The sequence below is a fragment of the Muntiacus reevesi genome, chromosome 2 (assembly GCF_963930625.1).
Source record: "Muntiacus reevesi chromosome 2, mMunRee1.1, whole genome shotgun sequence".
In the NCBI taxonomy this organism is placed as follows: Eukaryota; Metazoa; Chordata; class Mammalia; order Artiodactyla; family Cervidae; genus Muntiacus; species Muntiacus reevesi.
The window spans coordinates 252,287,453-252,307,684 of record NC_089250.1 but is presented as its reverse complement, the minus strand read 5'-3'; the positions used below and the strand labels follow the sequence as shown (position 1 = coordinate 252,307,684).

At 40.8% G+C, this 20,232-nt stretch overlaps 1 protein-coding gene across 1 annotated transcript in view; it reads right to left on the bottom strand.

The window, feature by feature from the left end:
- Positions 1–20,232, bottom strand: part of LOC136157473 (hydrocephalus-inducing protein homolog) — a 177,825-nt gene that overhangs the window by 115,850 nt on the left and 41,743 nt on the right. The window contains exon 8 of the mRNA XM_065919347.1: positions 13,838–14,151. Coding sequence (XP_065775419.1) covers positions 13,838–14,151 — 314 coding nt within the window. The remainder of the gene's footprint in view (positions 1–13,837; positions 14,152–20,232) is intronic.

The window sequence follows — 20,232 nt, the reverse complement described above, 5'->3', positions numbered from 1 at the left end:
GCAGCACTGTTTATAATAGCCAGGACATGGAAGCAACCCAGATGTCCATCAGCAGATGAATGGATAAGAAAGCTGTGGTACATATACACCATGGAATATTACTCAGCCATTAAAAAGAAAACATTTGAATCAGTTCTAATGAGGTGGATGAAACTGGAGCCTATTATACAGAGTGAAGTAAGCTAGAAAGAAAAACACCAATATAGTATACTAACGCATATATATGGAATTTAGAAAGATGGTAACAATAACCCTGTATGCGAGACAGCAAAAGAGACACAGATGTATAGAACAGTCTTTTGGACTCTGTGGGAGAGGGCGAGGGCAGGATGATATGGGAGAATGGCATTGAAACATGTAAATTACCATATGTGAAATGAATCGCCAGTCCAGGTTCAATGCATGATACAGGGTGCTTGGGGCTGGTGCACTGGGACGACCCAGAGGGAGGGGATGGGGGAGGAGGTGGGAGGGGGGTTCAGGATAGGGAATACATGTACACCCATGGAAGATTCATGTCAATGTTTGGCAAAACCAATATAATTATTGTAAAGTAAAAAATAAATAAATTAAAAAACCTGAAATTAAAAAAAAAAAGAAATTCCCCTTTATTCAGAGGTCATCAAGGCATCATCCCACATTTTTTTCATATTTAAAGCTTGGACTTTTATATCTTTAATCCATATGGAATTAATTTTTTGTATAGTATGAGTTTAGGGATGTATTTAGGCTTTTCTCCCTCCATAGATAGTGGGTTGTCCCTAGATTATTCACCTAATATACCATTCCTTCTCCTTTGTTTTATGATTTCAACTTAGTTATGTTTCCATACATGTATGGGTCTGTTTCTGGACTCTATTCTGTTCTTTAGTCCATTTGCCTATCTGTGCACCAATACCACACTATTAAAATCACTATATTTTCATACTAATGTGTTATCCAGTAGATAAAGACTTCCCACTTGGACTTGACTAGTCTTGTGCCTTTGCTCTTGCATATATATTAATATTTTAGAATCAACCTGTTGGGATTTTGATTATAAGTGTATTGAAACTATAATTTTGGGGAGAAATATAACATCTTTAACAAATTGCATCTTTTAAAGATCATGGTATGTCTCACCTTGTATTTAAATCTTTTAAAATGAGTTTTAATAAAATTATTTCATACACAGGGATATTTGCAATTTTTGTTAAATTTATTCCCCTACATTAAAAAATTTGCATTCTCTTTTTTATTTGCTGCTGGTACACAGAAATGCATTTGGCCTTTATAACTCATACCCATCCATCATCCTCACTAAAATCTTTTCCTAATTCTAATAATCTGCTATGGATTATTTTGAGTTTTTTATATAAGTAATCATTACATGGCAGTTTCATTTCTTTCTTACCAAATCTAGCCCCTTTTATTTATTTTTGTATCTTCTTGTACTGGCCAGGCTCTTTAGTAAATTACTGAATAGAAATGCAACTTTGTCTTGTTTGTGACATTAAAGGAAATAATTTTAACATATTATTGTTTTTCAAGTTCTCCTTGATTGAGTTGAGGAATTTTCCCATGGACAGTTGTTTAGCTTTATTAAATGGTTTTTCCTTAGTCTATTGAAAGGACCATATTTCTTTAAAATAGTAAAGTGATGAATGTTTAGATTTTTCATATCTTGAATCAACCTTGCATTCCTGGAATAAGCCCAACTTGGTCATGATATTCCATCTTTTTATCCTTTGCTGGGTTCAGTTTGCTAACATTTTGGTGGATATTTGCATTCACATTTTTTAATTAATGAGTGATAATAACATGAAATATTTATGTCTCTGATCTGGCTTAATTGGTTTTGGCTAGTTTAGTTTCAAAAAATGACTTAAGTAACACTTTCTCCTTTATTTCTCAAGTGTTATGTAAGTTTGTGAGTTGTGTAAGCAAAGGAAGTCATCAACAAAATGAAAAGACATGCTAAATGGAAGAAAAATACTTGCAAATAATATCACCAATAAGGGGTTAATACCAAAAATATATAAACAGCTCATACAACTCAACATCAGAAAAACAAACAACGTGATTTAAAAATGGGCAGAATACCTGAATAGACATTTTTCCAAAGAGGACATGTAGATGTCTAACAGGCACATGAAGAGATGTTCAACATCATTAATTATCAGAGAAATGCAAATTTTTGAAACTATAATGATCTATCACTGCACACCTATCAAAAGAGTTATAAAAAGGAACACAAATACCAAATGCTGGAAAGGATGTGAAGAAAAGGGAATCCTCAAATACTGCTGATGGAAACATAAGTTGATGCAGCCATTGTGAAAAACAGTATGGAGGTTTCTCAAGAAACTAAAAACAGAACTATCATTATGACCTGCCAATTCCATTCCTAGGTATATATTGGAAAAAAAACAAAAACATGAATTTGAAAATATACATGTACCTCAGTGTTCACAGCATCATTATTTACAATTGCCAAGATACAGAAGCAGCCTAAGTATCCATCAACAAATCAATGGATAAAGATGTGGTGTGTATATGTGTGTGTGTGTGTGTGTGTGTGTGTGTGTGTGTATACACACACACATATATATAATACTTCTCAGCCATAAGAGAAGGAAATTTTGCCATTTCTAACAACAAATGAATGGATAACAACATTATGCTAAATGAAATAAGTCACACAAAGACAAATACTATGTGATATCATACTTGAGGAATCTAAAAAATACAACAAGCTAGTGAAGATAACAAAAAAGAAACAGAGTCACAGATACAGAGAACAAAATAGCGGTTACCAGTGGGGAGAGGGAAGATGGGATGGGCAATATTGGGGTAGGGAAGTAAAAGTTAGAAACTATTATGTATAAAATAAACTACAAGGACATACTGTATAACATGGAAAACACAGCTAATATTTTATAATAACTATTAATGGAGTATAACCTTTAAAATTGTGAATCACTATATTATACACCTGTAATTTACACAATATTATACATCAACTGTACTTCAATAAAAAAATAAGTAATATAAAAAATAATTTGTGTAAGTTTGGAATTATTTGTTCCCTGAATACTTGGAAAAACTTGCTTTTGTCTATCAGGACTAGTGTTTTATTATAGCAAGACTTGAAACTATTCAATTTCTTCAGTGATTAAAAGAGACCATTTGGATTTCTTTTTTTTAAGTTAGTTTTCAAAAGTTGTATTTTTCTATGAATTTATCCATTTTATCCAATTTTTCAAAATTTTCCATAAAGTTACTCAGGAAAATTTCAGCTTTTTAATATCTGCTACAATTGTAGTTATGTCACTTGTGTATTCCTAGCAATAATTGTGTCTTTTTTTTTTTATTAGTCTTGCTTGAATCTATCAATTTTATTGATAGTCTCTTCAAATAGCCAACTCCTGGTTTTGTTGATTCTTTGTACTTTATTTAATTTTCTCTTTCATTAGTTTCTGGTCATACATTTAGTATTTCCTTCTGTCTATTCTCTTTGACTTTATTTATTATCTATTTACCCAACTTCTAAAGGTGTAAATGTTCAACTCAGTTTTCAGCCTCCCTTCTTTTGTAACACAAGCATCTAAAGTAGAGTTTGTCAATGGCAGCACTGTCAACATTTTGAATAGCTAATTCTTTGTTGTTGGGGGCTGTCCTGTGTATTCAAAAATGCTGAGCAGCATGCCTGGCCTGTCCCCACAGAATGGGCGAAAATATTTGGAAACAAAGTGACTGACTGACAAGGGATTAATCGCCAAAAGATACAAACAGCTCATGCAGTTCTAAGTCAAAAAAACAAACAACCCAATCAAAAAATGGGGAGGAGATTTAAATAGACATTTCTCCAAAGAAGATATACAGATGGTCAGAAAGCATAAGAAAAAACGTTCAGCATCACTAATTATCACTAGAAATGCAAATCAAAACTATGAGGTGTAACCTTACATGAGTCAAAATTTCCATCATCAAAAAATCTATAAACAGTAAGTGCTGAAGAGGGTGTGGAGAAAAAGGGACCCTCCTACACTGTTTGTGGGAATGTAAACTGGTACAACCACTATAGAGAACAGTATGGAGATTTCTTAAAAAACAGAACTACCATATGAAGCAACAATCTCACTCCCAGGCATATATATCTGAAGAAAACCAAACTTCAAAAAGATACATGCACCCCAATGTTCACTGCAGTACTATCTACAGTAACTGAGACATGGAAGTTACCTAAATGTCCATCAACAGAGGAATGGATAAAGATGTGGTACATACATATAATGGAATATTTACTGAGTCACAAAAGAACAAAATAATGCCATTTGTAGCAAAATGGATACACCTAGAGATGATCACACCAAAGACAAAGATAAATACCATATGATATCACTCATATGTGGAATCTAATTTTTTTAAATGATACTAATAAACTTATTTACAAAACAAACAAGACTTATAGATATTGAAAACCAAAGGGGAAGCATGGGGAGGTTTGGGGACAAATCAGAAGTTTGGGATTAACATACACATACACATATAGTGGAGAAGGAAATGGCAACCCACTCCAGTATTCTTGCCTGGAAAATCCCATGGACAGAGGAGCCTGGCAGGCTACAGTCCATGGCGTCACAAGAGTTGGACACGACTTAGTGACTAAACTACCAACCACCACTACTACGTCAAAGATAGATAACCAACAAGGACCTACTGTATAGCCATAAGAAACTCTACTCAAACTCTGTGATAACCTATATGAGAAAAGAAGATGAAAAAGAATGAATGTATGTATATACATAATTGAATCACCTGAAACAAACACAACATTGTAAATCAAATATAATCCAATAAAAAATTTTATAACTACACTTTAGCTTTTATTACCACTATTTTTTTTTTCCATCCTCATTCAATCTGTTGTTCTTATTTACTCTATTGTGTCTGACTCTTTGTGACCCCGTGGACTATAGCCCACTATGCACCTCTGACCATGGGGTTTTCCCAGCAAGAATATTAGAGTAGGTTGCAACTGCCTTCTCCAGAGGCTCGTCCCAACCCAGGGATCAAACCCACATCTTCTGCATTGCAGGTGGATTGTTTACCGCTGAGCCGCCAAGGAAGCCCATCATTCAATCTAAGTATTTACTAAATTTCATTGTGATTTTTTTCACCCTAGATTATTCAGAAGTGTATTTTAAAATGTCTAAGCCTATGTACTTGTTTGTTTGTTTTTAAATATCTATTTTTTATCGATTTATAACATATTTGTTGACATTTGCTTTAAGCCCTAGAACATGGTCATTTTTCATAAATGTTCCATAGGGCTGGATGAGTTTTTTCTTAGTGGGATGTTCAACATACATCAATTATATCGAGCCTGTTAATTGTGTTCAAGTTGTCTGCAGCAGAGTTGTCTAAAAAAACTTTCTGCCATGATGAAACGTTCTATATCTGTGGTATTAAATACAATAACCACTAACCACATGTGGTTATCAGCACTTAAAATGTGGCGAGCATGACTAAGGAGCTGCATTTTTAATTTAAAAAATCTTTAATTTAAATAGCTACATGAGCCTTGGTGACTTCTCCATGGGGCAGTGCAAACTCTAGAGTCTTGCTGATTTTCTGTCTGCTTGAGAGAGTGTTATTAAAGACAGTGGGTTTGTCTACTTCTACTGTGGTCCTCTGAGTATCTGCTTGAAGTATTTTGAAGTTATGTTTTGAGACATGTGGGGTTTAGATTTATTATATCTTTCTGGTGAACTGAGCTTTTAAAAAATGACCTAGTAACTTTCGTGATCTCTAGCAATGCTTTTTTTGTTTTAAAGTCTATTTTTACCGTTGCCAGGGTGGGAGGAGGGGAAGCGGGGAGGAGGGGAGGGATACATTGGGAGACTGGGATTGGCATATACACACTACTATACAGAAAAGAGATAACTAATAAGGACCTATTTTATAGCACAGGGAACTCTACTCAATACTCTGTAATGACCTATATGGGAAAAGAATCTAAAATTTTCAAGAGTGGATATATGTATGTGTATAACTGATTCACTTTGCTGTGCAACAGAAACAACATTGTAAACCAACTATTCACCAATAAAAATTTAAAAATGATACTAGAAAATTAAGTGTATTTTAACTGACGTGTCACAGGTTTGTCACAACTCCCCTTCAAGATATGCCTGTTTTATCTTTTCCCATCCTTTTACATTGGCATGTCCATATTTTTCAGATATCTCTTTTTAAAATAATTGTGAGTAAAATCTAGAAGCACAGCCATTTTCTTAGCTAGTTTAATTTACATTGATTTCAATTACTGATACATTTGGGTTTATTTTGTAATTTTTAAAAATTTTCTCTGTGTCTTCTCCATGTCACCTCTTCCCCTAATTTTTAAATTTTTCTTTGGATTGACTGTAATTGTCCCCTTTACTTTTTCCCTCTTCTGGAACAATTTAAAGACCTAAAATCTTTGATTTCTCCTCTTCCATAGTGAACAGTATTTCAGTCCTATATGATATTTATCCCCCAGATTTTACATTACTATTATCATTTAATGGAGTTTAAGTTTACCCATAATGTACCATTTTCTTAGTTCAGAAATCTTTCTTGAATCTTAGACATTATATCAGATAATTTTCCTTCTTTCTTAAGTATACCCATAGAAGTGTCTTTAATGAGTCCGCCCCTCCTTTAATGGGCCTGCTGATAACGACCTCTTGCAGTTTCAGTTATTCTAAGGACTGCTGTTTCCGATTCACAGTAGCCCATGTCACTCTCTTACTTTAAACCCTTCCATAGCGTTTCACTACATTTTTTAAAAAAATCAAATTTCTTAGCATGACCTGACTGGCCCTGCAGAAACTTCTAGTCATATTGTTACCATTTCCTTGGCTTGTGGGCTTCTGATATCATGACCGTTTTACTCTTCGAATGTTTATTCCTACATTTGCTGATTTAAACTTTTTAAATTAAAGACTGTTATGAGCTGAATTCAAGGTCCCCCTTGAAATACTATGTTGAAGTTCTAACCCCCAGTACCTCTGCCCCACTGCTCAGGGGATATTCTTAGGTCAACTGCCCCTCAACCCTCAGCCATACATGACTCAGAAGAACAGGTCACAGGACATCCTGAACTGGTGAGGGAGGCCACGGAAGTTCTGGTTAAGAGTCTCACCCCCTGTTCCTTCAGGCCTCCACTCTCTTTCTTAATCTCATCTAGACTAATCCTTTAGGTGTGCTGTCTACTTCCTGCCAGCATCAGCTTGTGGTGGTTTGTTACAGCAGCAAAAGGAAACTAATACAGGTGAGAAGGGTTAGTCCCTGCTGGCCCTGGATTCATTCTTTGGGCTGTAAAATCATCATTCTGGCTCAACTACAAGCAGGGGGAGAATTAGGGCAAAAAGGAGGTGTGGGAGGGGCATAAGAGCTTGACTTGGCACTTTGCCTGAAGCCATCTGTGGCCACTTCTGTTCCCTTTTCCGACCTTCTTGCTCCCTCAACAGAGCTGCTTGCCCTCTAGCCCTCAGGCTCCATAATTTCTTATACAAACTTCCTTGAAGGGAGAAAAGAAAAAACTATGACTGCAGAAGATTAAAGGATTCCAATAGGTTCAGGGCCTGTAGGGAAGAGAGAGGGTTACTTATGAAAGGGATAAACTCTCAGGCCAGCAAGAGATAACCTGCGGCCCTCAGGCTCTGTAGCTTCTGACTGATTTCAGGAGAAGCTATCTCCAAGCCAACTCTGGGACCCTGCTTCTCAAATACGTCCTGTGTCTGCACTGGGGTGCCAATCCACTAATTTCTTCAATAAAAGAATGACCATAACACCTGACACTTCCTGATCATTTATTGCATGATGGGTGAAGATCTGAGAACTCTGAGTAGAGGTGGAGTCAATCCTCACCACATCCATATGTGGGAGGTGCCATTACAACTGCCCTCGTTTCAGATGAGGAAGTCAAGGCTCAGAAACCCTCAGCCATCCACCAAGTCAGGTGGGGCAGGTGGCTGAGGGGAGGCTGCCTCAGAGGCCAGGCTCTCAGCATACTGAGCAGCCCTGGAAGGCTGAGGTGCAAGGATACCCAGTGTCTGCCCCAGGGGACTCAATAAAATTATTTTTGTTTTGAAAGGAAAATAAAGACTCATTTTATTTTCCTCCTAAATACTTTTGTTTTCTTGATTGGGCCCTTGGGCAAAGCAAGGGCCTATCCTTGACCGTGAGTCTGGGCTTACCTGGCTGTGGAGAGGAGTAGTGGGGAGGACAGGGAGGCACGCTGGGCCTGGCCATCCTGCCCACACTCGGACTGCGGCCTGGTGAAGGCTCGGCTTCAGCCTTGATGAATGTGGCCTGGTACAGGGAAGTGAGTTTCTATCCTTTAGAAGGAAAATGGGTCTGAGTCCATTATCTCCGTGTCTAAAGATCCTGTGGTTCTAACACTTTAGGGTCCTGGGGAGGGTTTCACTTTGCAGCCCTTGGTGGGAAGGAACAGAGAAGAAGGAACCCTTTGAGACTTGAAAACAGCCACCAATTGCAGATTTTTCTTTTAAGTGTCATCTCGGAGACACACGCACTTCATAAACATTTAGTGCTCACAACAACTCTTTTCGGTTTCTGCATTACCCCCTTTTACAGGTAAGTAAACTAGGGCACAGAGTCACACCTTTAGGAGGACAGACCTAGGATTCTAACCAGCCATGTCCAATTCCACAGCCCAGGACCTCATCTACCACTGACTCCATGTCTTTAAAAAGTTCCACTTTCAAGGCAAGAGAAAGTGAGGGGTGATGAAGAAACATACAGAAGCCTGCAGGCAATGAGAGTCCCTCTATCACACTTCCAGCTCTTCCACTCCCCTCTTACGATCACAATATTGGATAAATGACGCTCACCACAGAAAAATCGGCGTGAGAACAACACATGTTCTTTTGCTGTCAGGCTGGGCTCCCTTAGGCTCTTGTATCTGATTTATTTATAATCTGATTTGGAAATGAAAAGGCAAAGTTGTCCTTGGGGACCATGTGGCCCACATGCTCGAAGTTCTAAGATTGCGTCAGCCTGCAGCTCTTAGTCTGGGCACAGATGCCAGCTGAGCCACCATCTGCTTGGCTCTCTCTGGTCTCTTCAGAGCAAAGCCTGGTTTGAGTGTGGGTGCTCCTTTTCTCTCCTTCTACATGGATGCCATGAAACATCACATTCTTATCCAGCTGAGCAGTCAGGCCAAAGAAAGGGTACATTCCCACAGCGCTGGTGAGGCCGGCAGCCATGCCCAGCCCTGATATGTCACCCCAGCTTCCTCACTACATGTGAGCAACTGGACTGTCATCTAGCAGAGTCAGTCTAGGACCCTGTCATGCATAGGGACGGCACATAGATGAGTGGGTTTCAGGCAATGGCAGGCTTACAGAGTGCTTACCAAACACACTTGCCCACTTTACTTCTTTGTTCTTAGGTGTGACATGAGATGGAAACATTTTTGGAACAAAAATTATGTTCAAACAAGAGAGATGCTTTGAATGCCTGAGGCAGAATTGCCTACAAAATCTCACATCTATACACAAACTCCCAAATGCACAGACACATGCCTGCACACATGTACACACACACACACACACACACACACACACACACACACACTCCCTTGGGTTGTGATACATGCGTGCTGTGACAGGCAGGAATATTGACAGTGTTGCGGTCTCCTCATATCCTGTCTAATAAAAAGAAAATCCTCTTTTATGCTTTTGTTTCTTTTATTAGTTGTGAGGGTTAGAGGAATTCTGATTGGCAAAGAAAGGTTCTTGTTGGTATATCTGATAAAAGTGACCTTTAGTCAATGAGCGTTTCATGTTTTTCTGACGGGCTGTACAGACAGAGTCTGTCTGGACAGCAAGTGGCATTTTTTTCTATGCAAGGTGACATTTATGCCTTGAACCTTTCCCTTTGGCAGGTGCCAGGAAGCTGACAGAAGAGAATGTTAAACCAGTTATGAAATGACTCTCCTCTCACTACAAACACCAGGGGCAGGGAGAGAAGTTGATTAATTACAAACTATGCTTTGAGGACTCACTCTGTGCTATGGACTGTGCTGGGCCCAGGGATAAACAGGCCACAGATCAGATGTGCTCCCTAGTCTCACAGGGATTAAGAGTCAGCAGGGGAGTTGAACATTAGCCGGAGTTCAAATGTGATGAGTCATGGAGGAGATGGGCTACCGGTGCCTATGACAGGGGACCTCCAATAGGGAAGGGTCTTAGAGAAGGCTTCTCAGGGAAGGAAGTTTAAGCTGAGACCTGACAAGGCAGCAAGCCTTGCTAGGTGAGGAGCAGGTAGAGCTTACAGCAGAGAGAAGGTGTGAGGCAACGACAGCACTGGGGAGGAAAGAGGCTGGCATGTGAGCAAACAGGAAGATGTCAAGGTGGCAGCGGACAGCAAAGTGCGGAAAACTTGGAGAGGAATGCAGGGGTGGTAGGTACATGTTGAGCCTGGAAGAATACAGTGAGTATTTTGTATTTTATCTGAAGAAGCATGGGTGTCCTCAGAGGCTGAAAACCATGGCAGTGACATGCTCATCACTTGGCTGTGGAGGGGCTGATAGACTGTGGCCCAGGAGTGGAGACAGAGAGCCCGGTCAGAGGCTGTCACAATGGTCCAGGCAAGAGGCAAGGGTACCTTTAATTAGTGTAGAGTAGGTAGGATTTGGTGATGGATTTGATGGGGTATGTGGGATAAGAAAGAGGAAGAAATCTGGATGCCTCCCAGGAGGACAGAGGGGTCATTTACTGGAACAGGGGCCCTGGGGGAGAAGCAGGGAGGGGGTGGAGCCTGAGCTTGGGGTGGGGCACACTGGACTTGAATCACCTGTGAAACAGCCAAGAGGAGAAGTCAAGAAGGCAGACTGGCAACTCCGAGGGTTCTAGGAAGAGATACACATTCAGAAGCCTCTGCCACAGGAGCTAAGTGAAGCTGTGGGTGGTGCGACTCCAGGAGGAGCAGAGGGCCTAGGAGGGAGCCCTGTGCCCCCACAACTCCAGCTGTTGCTGGCCAAGAGCTGCAGAGTAGTCAGTTGAGGGGACAAGAGGAAAGGTAGGAGAGTATGGTGCTATTAAAGATATGAAAGGAATTGCGTTTCAGGAAGGAAGGGTTGGACAACTGTGCTGAATGCTGCTAAGGGTTATTTTTCCAAGAAAACCTGTCTCTGTCACTCTCCTGATTACAAATCTCACCAGTGCCTCCAAGAAAGAGTCTAAGGTCCTTACCATGGAATCCCAGGCCTCTCATGTGCTTCCGCCAGTCTACCTGCCCAGACTCCTCTCCCCAGCTGCCCCCTACCGATGAAGTCTGTGCTGCGTGTGGCCCCTGTGGACACTGACAAGTGTGTACCATCTGCTTTCCCTGCATCCCTCCCCCCGTATTGCAGCTTTTGTCTGGAGGTGTGCCCCACTCCCACCCTTTCAGTCCATGTGGTTCTGAGTCACCAGGGCAGCCCTTGGCATGGGGCTGCAACCAGGTCAACACTAATCAAGTGCTTCACCCTCTCCTGACAGGGACTGGGGAGGGGAGGGGACAGGAGAGGTGATTTAAGAAGGTCCCATCAGAGTGAATTTCCTGGAAATTCAGGGACCAAGGCTCATCTTCCTTTCCAGTGGCTCACAATCGCACAGACATGGCCCCGGCAGCGCTGGCAGCACTGAGAACACGGCTCACATGTGAAGGAGAGCAGAGCTGAGACAGGGAGGCTGGCACCAGGGACACGCTTTCAGTCTTTCCTGTAAGCCAGGCCAGAAGCCAAAATGCACTTGGAATTTTGAGCTCTGGGAACCAGTGAATGAACTCTGATTTTCATTTTTACATAGGAGCCAGGTTCCTGGTCACGTGTGACAGGATCCATGAATCCTAACTTCTATACGTGCTATTTCTGTAACTGAGAATGTTTCCCTGCTTCTCTGACTGGGGCATTTACCTGTGCTTCTCCGTGCAGTCTTCTCTGACTCCTGTGAGCATTCATCCCCGTGGCCTCTCATACAGCCTGGCACTACCCGCCCACTGTGGTTTACACACCTGCTTCCCCAACAGCCTCAGTCCAGGGATCATGTCTTACTTCTGTATCTCTGATGCCTCACAAAGTATTTGGTGTATAAGAGTCACTTATCAAATGGTTTCCGAGAGACTCTCTGAATGAACAAATGAAATATAAGCAAGAGGCTCAATATCAAGATATTAGAAGACAAAGAAGAAAGGAAAATAAAGGTCAAATGAGTGCTTAAGCCAATGAAAAATGAAGTGCATCACCTCCAGTACTGGCCAAGTACATTTTCAAAATGTCATTATTTTAAATTATGGAAATGGCTTCTCGAAAACAAAAAAATAAATAAAGCATGTCCCCTGCTCCCAGATGGAATAAATTCATTTATCTGTGTTACATCAGAATAACTTCATACAATCTGGTATTCGAAACTCATTAGGTCGGGTTGACTGATTTTTCCATAATTATTTTAAACGTTTACCATCTACAAAATTTCATCCCAAACCTGAACAGTCAGTCATTGGCACCTAAATGAGTAGGCTCCCTCACTCAGGCCCTGAACCAGCTTCAGTGCTACACTGGGTTATCATCAAATGTTTATGGAAGACATCCAGAGCAAGCCATAGTTACCATGGAAACAGGCACGGTAAAGGAAAGGATGGCTGTCATACACAAGATGAGGACTGTGTATAGGAAGCATTGACTAGCCAAGAAACAACATGAGATATTCCCAGTTAAGAATGGTCATTTATATTCAGGTGTTGAAAACCGAGCTGTCCAAACACCCAACAAGGAAACACGCAGAAGCCTGTTCATCCTGGCCACCAATGTGGCTTTTGATCCAGATGAAACTGTTAAGGCCTGACTGAAATAGGCTGTTTCCGATTTTGCAAAGGAGTGTTTTTCAAATGAACTTGGATTTAGCTTCTAATTGGACAGGAGAGACACTTCTAAACCTAAATGTTGTGAAGACACCTTTTCCCTTTCAGTGCTCGCAATCTCCCTCACACGCTCCCACATATGAGTTTATGTCTATACACATAATGTACAGTCATGGGCCAGAACAAAACCCACTGAAATATGCAGAAGGCAGAGTTCAAAGAAGCACATGCCTCATGTATTGTCCTACTTGGTTTGTGCCTTGGGTTTGAAATGCTTATTAAGGAAACTCGACAAAGACTATTTTTAGTGATAAATCTCTAAAGATCCAACCACTAGATTGAAAATTAGAGCAGGCTTAGGTATATCACTTTGTTCATCTAGTGGCAATGGGCGCTTTATCTGCTTTTCCTGTGAAACCTAGGATGGATCATGGTTCTCTGTTCCTCTGTCAGTGATTAGTTGTGGAACTTTATCCCAACTGAGAGTATTATTGAGGGCTTCCCTGGTGGTCCAGCAGTTAATCCGCCAGCCAATGCAGGCAACACTGGTTCAATCCTGGCTTGGGAAGATTCCACGTGTCGTGGAAAAACTAAGTTCACAAACCCCAACTACGGAAGCCTGTGCTCTAGAGCCCAAGAGCTGCAACAACTGAAGGACCACACACCCTAGAGCCTGTGCTCTGCAACAAAAGAAGCCACCACAATGGGAAACCCAGGCACCGCCACTGAAGAGTAGCCCCTGCTTGTTGCAACCAGAGAAAGCTCGCAAGTAGCAAAGAAAACCCAGCAAAGCCAGAAATAAATAAATAAAAGGTAAAAAAGGAAAATATTCACGGAAGACCAGGACTCAGAATACAGGAAACTCAGTGCAAAGTCCAAAGGAGATTTTAAAAAATGAAAGCACAGGAGAGCTCTGCAGGATCACCCTGCTGGTCGGTACCTTATTTGATTTTCCTCATCGTCCACCAGGAAGAACCAGCGAAACTTCACAACCAGGGGGCTGCAGTTGGTGATCGTGACGTAGCGGATCACCTCAGTGTCATTCAGGATACAGCCAAAATCCAGCTCCATGGTCTCAAAGGTGAGGTTGGGGTAATTCACTTCTCCACGCAGGTGCAGGGTGTCCACTTGAGGGTGCTCCACATACTTGATGGCTAAAACTTCTTCGGCCACCCAGTTGTTCAGATCATTTTTGTAGGAAGGGTCAAATCTGACCAGCAGGTCTTTTACTTCACCGACCTCCAGTTTAACAGGCTACAAAAAAGATAATGGGGAATTACCAACCTCTACACTATGCATTTCCAACCTGATATATGAAATAGGACAACCAAAGTTATTTACATATATTTATGTGCACACACATACATATACATACATACAGACACACACAATAGCAAGAAACAAATACATACACACATATATGTAAATATATATAGACATACACACACTTAATCCATAACTATGCATCCACAGTTTACATAAACAGCTGACATACTGATGGCAATATCTCTATATATCTACCTCTACCTCAATCTCTATGCACACACATATTTTTCAATAGTTGAAAATGAAAGCAAGGAAAATTTGGAGAAAAATGATTTGAAAGAAGAGATTTTGATAAACGTGAGGTTCTAAGGATTGAGGAGTTGTGAAAGGAACGTCTGCAATGAATAGCTATTATAAAATATTCTGAAAATCATATAAAAACTGAAAATAAATTAGATTGCAAAACGGTCTTCCTAGATAAGTGGGAAATATTCTTTGCTTAAGAAAAATTTTAAAAAGGCTTTCTAAAGGACTGGGGGAGGGGTCCCATAGACGGTGACCCAGAAAGGGATGGATTAGGTAATTTAATTTCTTTTCTTACGTCTGCAATTCTAACACTTCGCACAGTGTTATTCACTTTCCGCTGTTTTCTATTCAACTTAAAATGACACTCCAGAGCTGTACAGAGTTTGTTCGGGAGATTGTGTTTGTTCTCTTCTCTGATTCAAATCCCCATGTGTTCCTTGATACCAAGGCCACAGAAACACCTTCCCAAAGAAAGCCTGGCCCTGAGTTCGCTTTTTTAGGAACCCCTTAATCCCCACATTTAATCGGCATGAAAGCCACCTCCTGGTTTTGTAGAAAGTGCCCCGAGGAAGTCAGGAAGAATACAGCACAGGAACAAATCTGTTTACAGAGCACTTTCCTCTCCACTGAGTTTTAAGGTTCAGGTCTTTAACCATTTACTTCACTGACATGATCAGATGGCTTCAGTGGATAAAGTCAATTACCCAACTGAAGAGTCAGAGAGAGGGTAATGACTCCCCAGTTGGCTAATCTCCTCTGAGAGCCTTGCCAGCCACTTGGCACAGGTGGCTTGGCACAGTTTAGAAGCCATTCTTGTAGATCATGGCACCTGCAGCACTAGGCATTGTGATGATTAGTATTTAAATACAAAAGCACAAAGAAGTCAAAAACTTATCCAAAATTTCACCAGATATTATTTCTCAGAGATCATATCTGGTAAAACATTAGTCCAGACATGATGAATGGATAAATAAAATTTTACAAAAATGGAATTAGACTAATTTATTTTTAAAAAATCATGTTTGCACTTTAAAAAATAGGAAAGATTCTTATATAAGAGGTATTAATTATAAGATCATGGACTCTGGAGCCAGACTACCTGGGTTCAAATTCTGGCCTGTCAGTTAGTCACTCTGTGAACTTGGAAGCTGCTTGCCTTTCCTAGCCTTTAGGTTCTCCATCTGTAAGACAGGAGCAGTAATAGTACCTAACTCTTTTCTAAGAGGATGAAATGAGGTAACGTATTGGTGATATGTTCAGAGCAGTGCCTAGCACATAGTGTAGGGTATATAAATGTCAGTTGTTACATATCAGTGAACATCAACATTTTAGGAATCAGTGAACTAAAATGTACTGGAAATGGTGAATTTAACTCAGAAGACCATTATATATACTACTGTGGGCAAGAATCCCTTAGAAGAAATGGAGTAACCCTCACAGTCAACAAGAGAGTCCCTAATGCAGTACTTGGATGCAATCTCAGAAACAACAGAATGATCTCCATTCGTTTCCAAGGCAAACTACTTAATATCACAGTAATCCAAGTCTATGCCCCAACCAATAAAGCTGAAGAAGCTGAAGTTGAACAGTTCTATGAAGACCTACAAGACTTTCTAGAACTAACACCCAAAAAAGATGTCCCTTTCATTATAGGGGACTGGAATGCAAAAGTAGAAGTCAAGAGATACCTGGAGTTACAGGCAAATTTGGCCTTGGGGTACAGAATGAAGCAGGGCAAGGCTAATAGAGTTCTGCCAAGAGAATGCACTGGTCATAGCAAACACCCTGTCCCAACAACACAAGAGAAGACTCAATACATGGACATCACCAAAAGGCCAATACCAAGACCAGACTTATTATATTCTTTGCAGCCAAAGATGGAGAAGCTCAATACTGTCAGCGAAAACAAGACTGGGAGCTGACTGTGGCTCAGATCATGAATTCTTTATTGCTAAATTCAGACTTAAATTGAAGAAAGAGGGAAAACCACTAGACCATTCAGGTATGACCTAAATCAAAACCCTTACAATTATACAGTGGAAGTGAGAAATAGATTTAAGGGATTAGATCTGATAGACAGACTATCTGAAGAACTATGGACAGAGGTTTGTGATATTGTACAGGAGGCAGGGATCAAGACTATATCCAAGAAAAAGAAAAGCAAAAAGGCAAAATGGTTGTCTGAGGAGGCCTTACAAATAGCTGGGAAAAGAAGAAAAGTTAAAGGTTAGGAGAAAAGGAAAGATATAGCCATTTGAATGCAGAGTTCCAAAGAAGAGCAAGGAGAGATAAGAAAGTCTTCTTCAGTGATCAGTGCAAAGAAATAGAGGAAAACAACAGAATGGGAAAGACTAGAGATCTCTTCAAGAAAATTAGAGATACCAAGGGAACATTTCATGCAAAATGAGAAAGAAAGTGAAGTTGCTCAGTCATGTCCAACTCTTTGCAACCCCATGGACTGTAGCTTACCAGGCTCCTCCATTCATGGAATTTTCCAGGCAAGAGTACTGGAGTGGGTTGCCATTTCCTTATCCAGGGGATCTTCCTGACCCAGGGATCTAGCCCGAGACTCCTGCATTGCAGGCAGAAGCTTTACCTTCTGAGCCACCAGGGAAGCCCTAAAAGGAATTTGAAAAGAGAGGCCCCTTGCCATGCCATTGTTGCCACAATGCTGTGACTCGGATTCGAACCGAGGTTGCTGCGGCCACAATGCAGGGGACTAACCACTATACAATCACGGTGAGCTACTGGAGACCTGTGCAACCCTGTGGACTATATAGTCCATGGAATTCTCCAGGCCAGAATACTGGAGTGAGTAGCCTTCCCTTCTTCAGGGGATCTTCCCAACCCAGGGAGCGAACCCAGGTCTCCTACATTGCAGGCAGATTCTTCACCAGCTGAGCCACAACGGAAGCCCTCTTCATGCAAAGATGGGCTCAATAAAGGGCAGAAATGGTATGGACCTAACAGAAGCAGAAGATATTAAGAAGAGGTGCCAAGAAAACACAGAAGAACTATATAAAAAAGATCTTTATGACCCAGATAACTATGATGGTGTGATCACTCACCTCAAGCCAGACATCCTGGAGTGTGAAGTCAAGTGGGCCTTAGGAAGCATCACTATGAAAAAAGTTGGCAGAGGGAATGGAATTCCAGTTGAGCGATTTCAAATCCTAAAAGATGATGCTGTGAAAGTACTACACTCAATATGCCAGCAAATTTGGAAAACTCAGCAGTAGCCACAGGATGGGAAAGGGTCAGTTTTCATTCCAATCCCAAAGAAAGGCAATGCCAAAGAATGCTCAAACTACCACACAATTGCACTCATCTCACACACTAGCAAAGTAATGCTCAAAATTCTCTAAGCCAGGCTTCAACAGTACATGAACTGTGAACTGTCAGATGTTCAAACTGGATTTAGAAAACACAGAGGAACCAGGGATCAAGTGGCCAACATCCGTTGGATCATAGAAAAAGTAAGAGGGTTCCAGAAAAACATCTACTTCTGCTTTATTGACTATGCCAATGCCGTTGACTGTGTGGATCACAACAAATTGTGGAAAATTCTTCAAGAGATGGGAATACCAGACCACTTTATCTGCCTCCTGAGAAATCTGTATGCAGGTCAAGAAGCAACAGTTAGAACTTGATATGAAACAACAGACTGGTTCCAAATCGGGAAAGGAGTACATCAAGGCTCTGTATTGTCACCCTGCTTATTTAACTTATATGCAGAGTACATCATGAGAAACGCTGGACTGGATGAAGCACAAGCTGGAATCATGATTGCCAGGAGAAATATCAATAACCTCAGATATGCAGATGACACCACCCTTAGGGCAGAAAGTGAAGAAGAACTAAAGAGCCTCTTGATGAAAGTGAAAGAGGAGAGTGAGAAAGCTGGCTTACAGCTCAACATTCGAAAACTAAGATCATGGCATCTGGTTCCATCACTTCATGGCAAATAGATGGGGAAACAATGGAAACAATGAGAGACTATTTTCTTGGGCTCCAAAATCACTGCAGATGGTGACTGCAGCCATGAAATTAAAAGATGCTTGCTCCTGGAAGAAAAGCTATGACCAATCTAAACAGCATATTAAAAAGTAGGGACATTACTTTGCTGACAAAGGTCCATCTAGTCAAAGCTCTGGTTTTTCCAATAGTCTTGTATGGATGTGAGAGCTGGACTATAAAGACAGCTGAGCACCAAAGAATTGATGCTTTTGAACTGTGGTGTTAGAGAAGACACTTGAGAGCCCCTTGAACTGCAAGGAGATCAAACCAGTTAATCCTAAAGGAAATCAGTCCTGAATATTCATTGGAAGGACTGACGCTGAAGCTGAAACTCCAATACTTTGGCCAGCTCATGCGAGGGGCTAACTTATTGGAAAAGACCCTGACGCTGGGAAAGATTGACGGTGGGAGGAGAAGGGGATGACAGAGGATAGGATGGTGGGGCGACATCACCAACTCAACAGATATGAGTTTGAGTAAGTTCCAGGAGTTGGTGATGGACAGGGAGGTCTGGCGTGCTGCTGTCCATGGGGTCGCAAAGAGTCGGACATGACTGAGTGACTGAACGGAACTGACTATCATCCTTTTATGATCACAGAATTGATCAGAAAGTGTGGATAAGTCTAAGGTAAGTCTAAAATCTTCCCTTGGTGGGTCTCCTCTCTTTAGAAGCCATAGAATTCTTTGGTCAATCGTAAGACTGGTAATTTCACTAAGATGTGTCTACCTGTTGAATATTCTACATCATTTTGTTCCAGGACAAAGTGTGACCTTGTTTTTTTTAAATCTTAAAAAAATATTTTGTTTTTATTTTTGAACAGACAGGACAATGAAAACCATATTATCCTTGGGCCCATCTCAAGTGAATTCTTTCCCTCCCCTGAGGCAATTATGATTACACAAGTGTCTTATCTGTCCTTGTATGAACATAAAGATATTACATGAATATAAAATCACATTCACATATGTATTCCTTTATTTTTTACATATATGATAGCATACTATGCACTCCTGTTCTGCATGTTGCTTTTTCCACTGGGGGATAACTCATCAGTGCAAACAGAGCTGCCTCACTCTTTTTCAATAGCTGCATTTTATTCCAGCATAAAATTCTGTCATCATTTTTAAGCAATTTCCTATTGACAGATATTGACTCCTAGTCTTTCGTTCTTATAATCAATGTTGCAATTAATATCCTCTTTGGCCACCTCATGCGAAGAGTTGACTCACTGGAAAAGACCCTGATGCTGCGAGTGATTGGGGGCAGGAGGAGGAGGGGATGACAGAGGATGAGATGGCTGGACGACATCACCGACTCGATGGACATGAGTTTGAGTAAACCCCGGGAGTTGGTGATGGACAGGGAGGCCTGGCATGCTGCGGCTCATGGGGTCGCAAAGAGTCGAACACGACTGAGCGGCTGAACTGAACTGAACTGAACTGATACATATTATCTCTTATATTGTGTCTATGTCTGCAGGATAAACTCCTAGGAGTAGAATGACGAGGTCAGAGGGTATGGGCGTTTGAAATGTTGATAGCGAGAGCTGTACTGTCTTCCACTGTATACTTCCCCAACACAGTGCCTGTTTCTACATGCCCCACAACATAGAGAATTATCCAATTTTTGCTCTCTACCAGTCTGACAGGAAAAATGTGTTGTTTCATAGTAATTTTAACTTGCATTGCTTCTAACATGAGTGAAGTGGGACATACTTTCATATATTTAAGAGCTTTTTCCTTTTT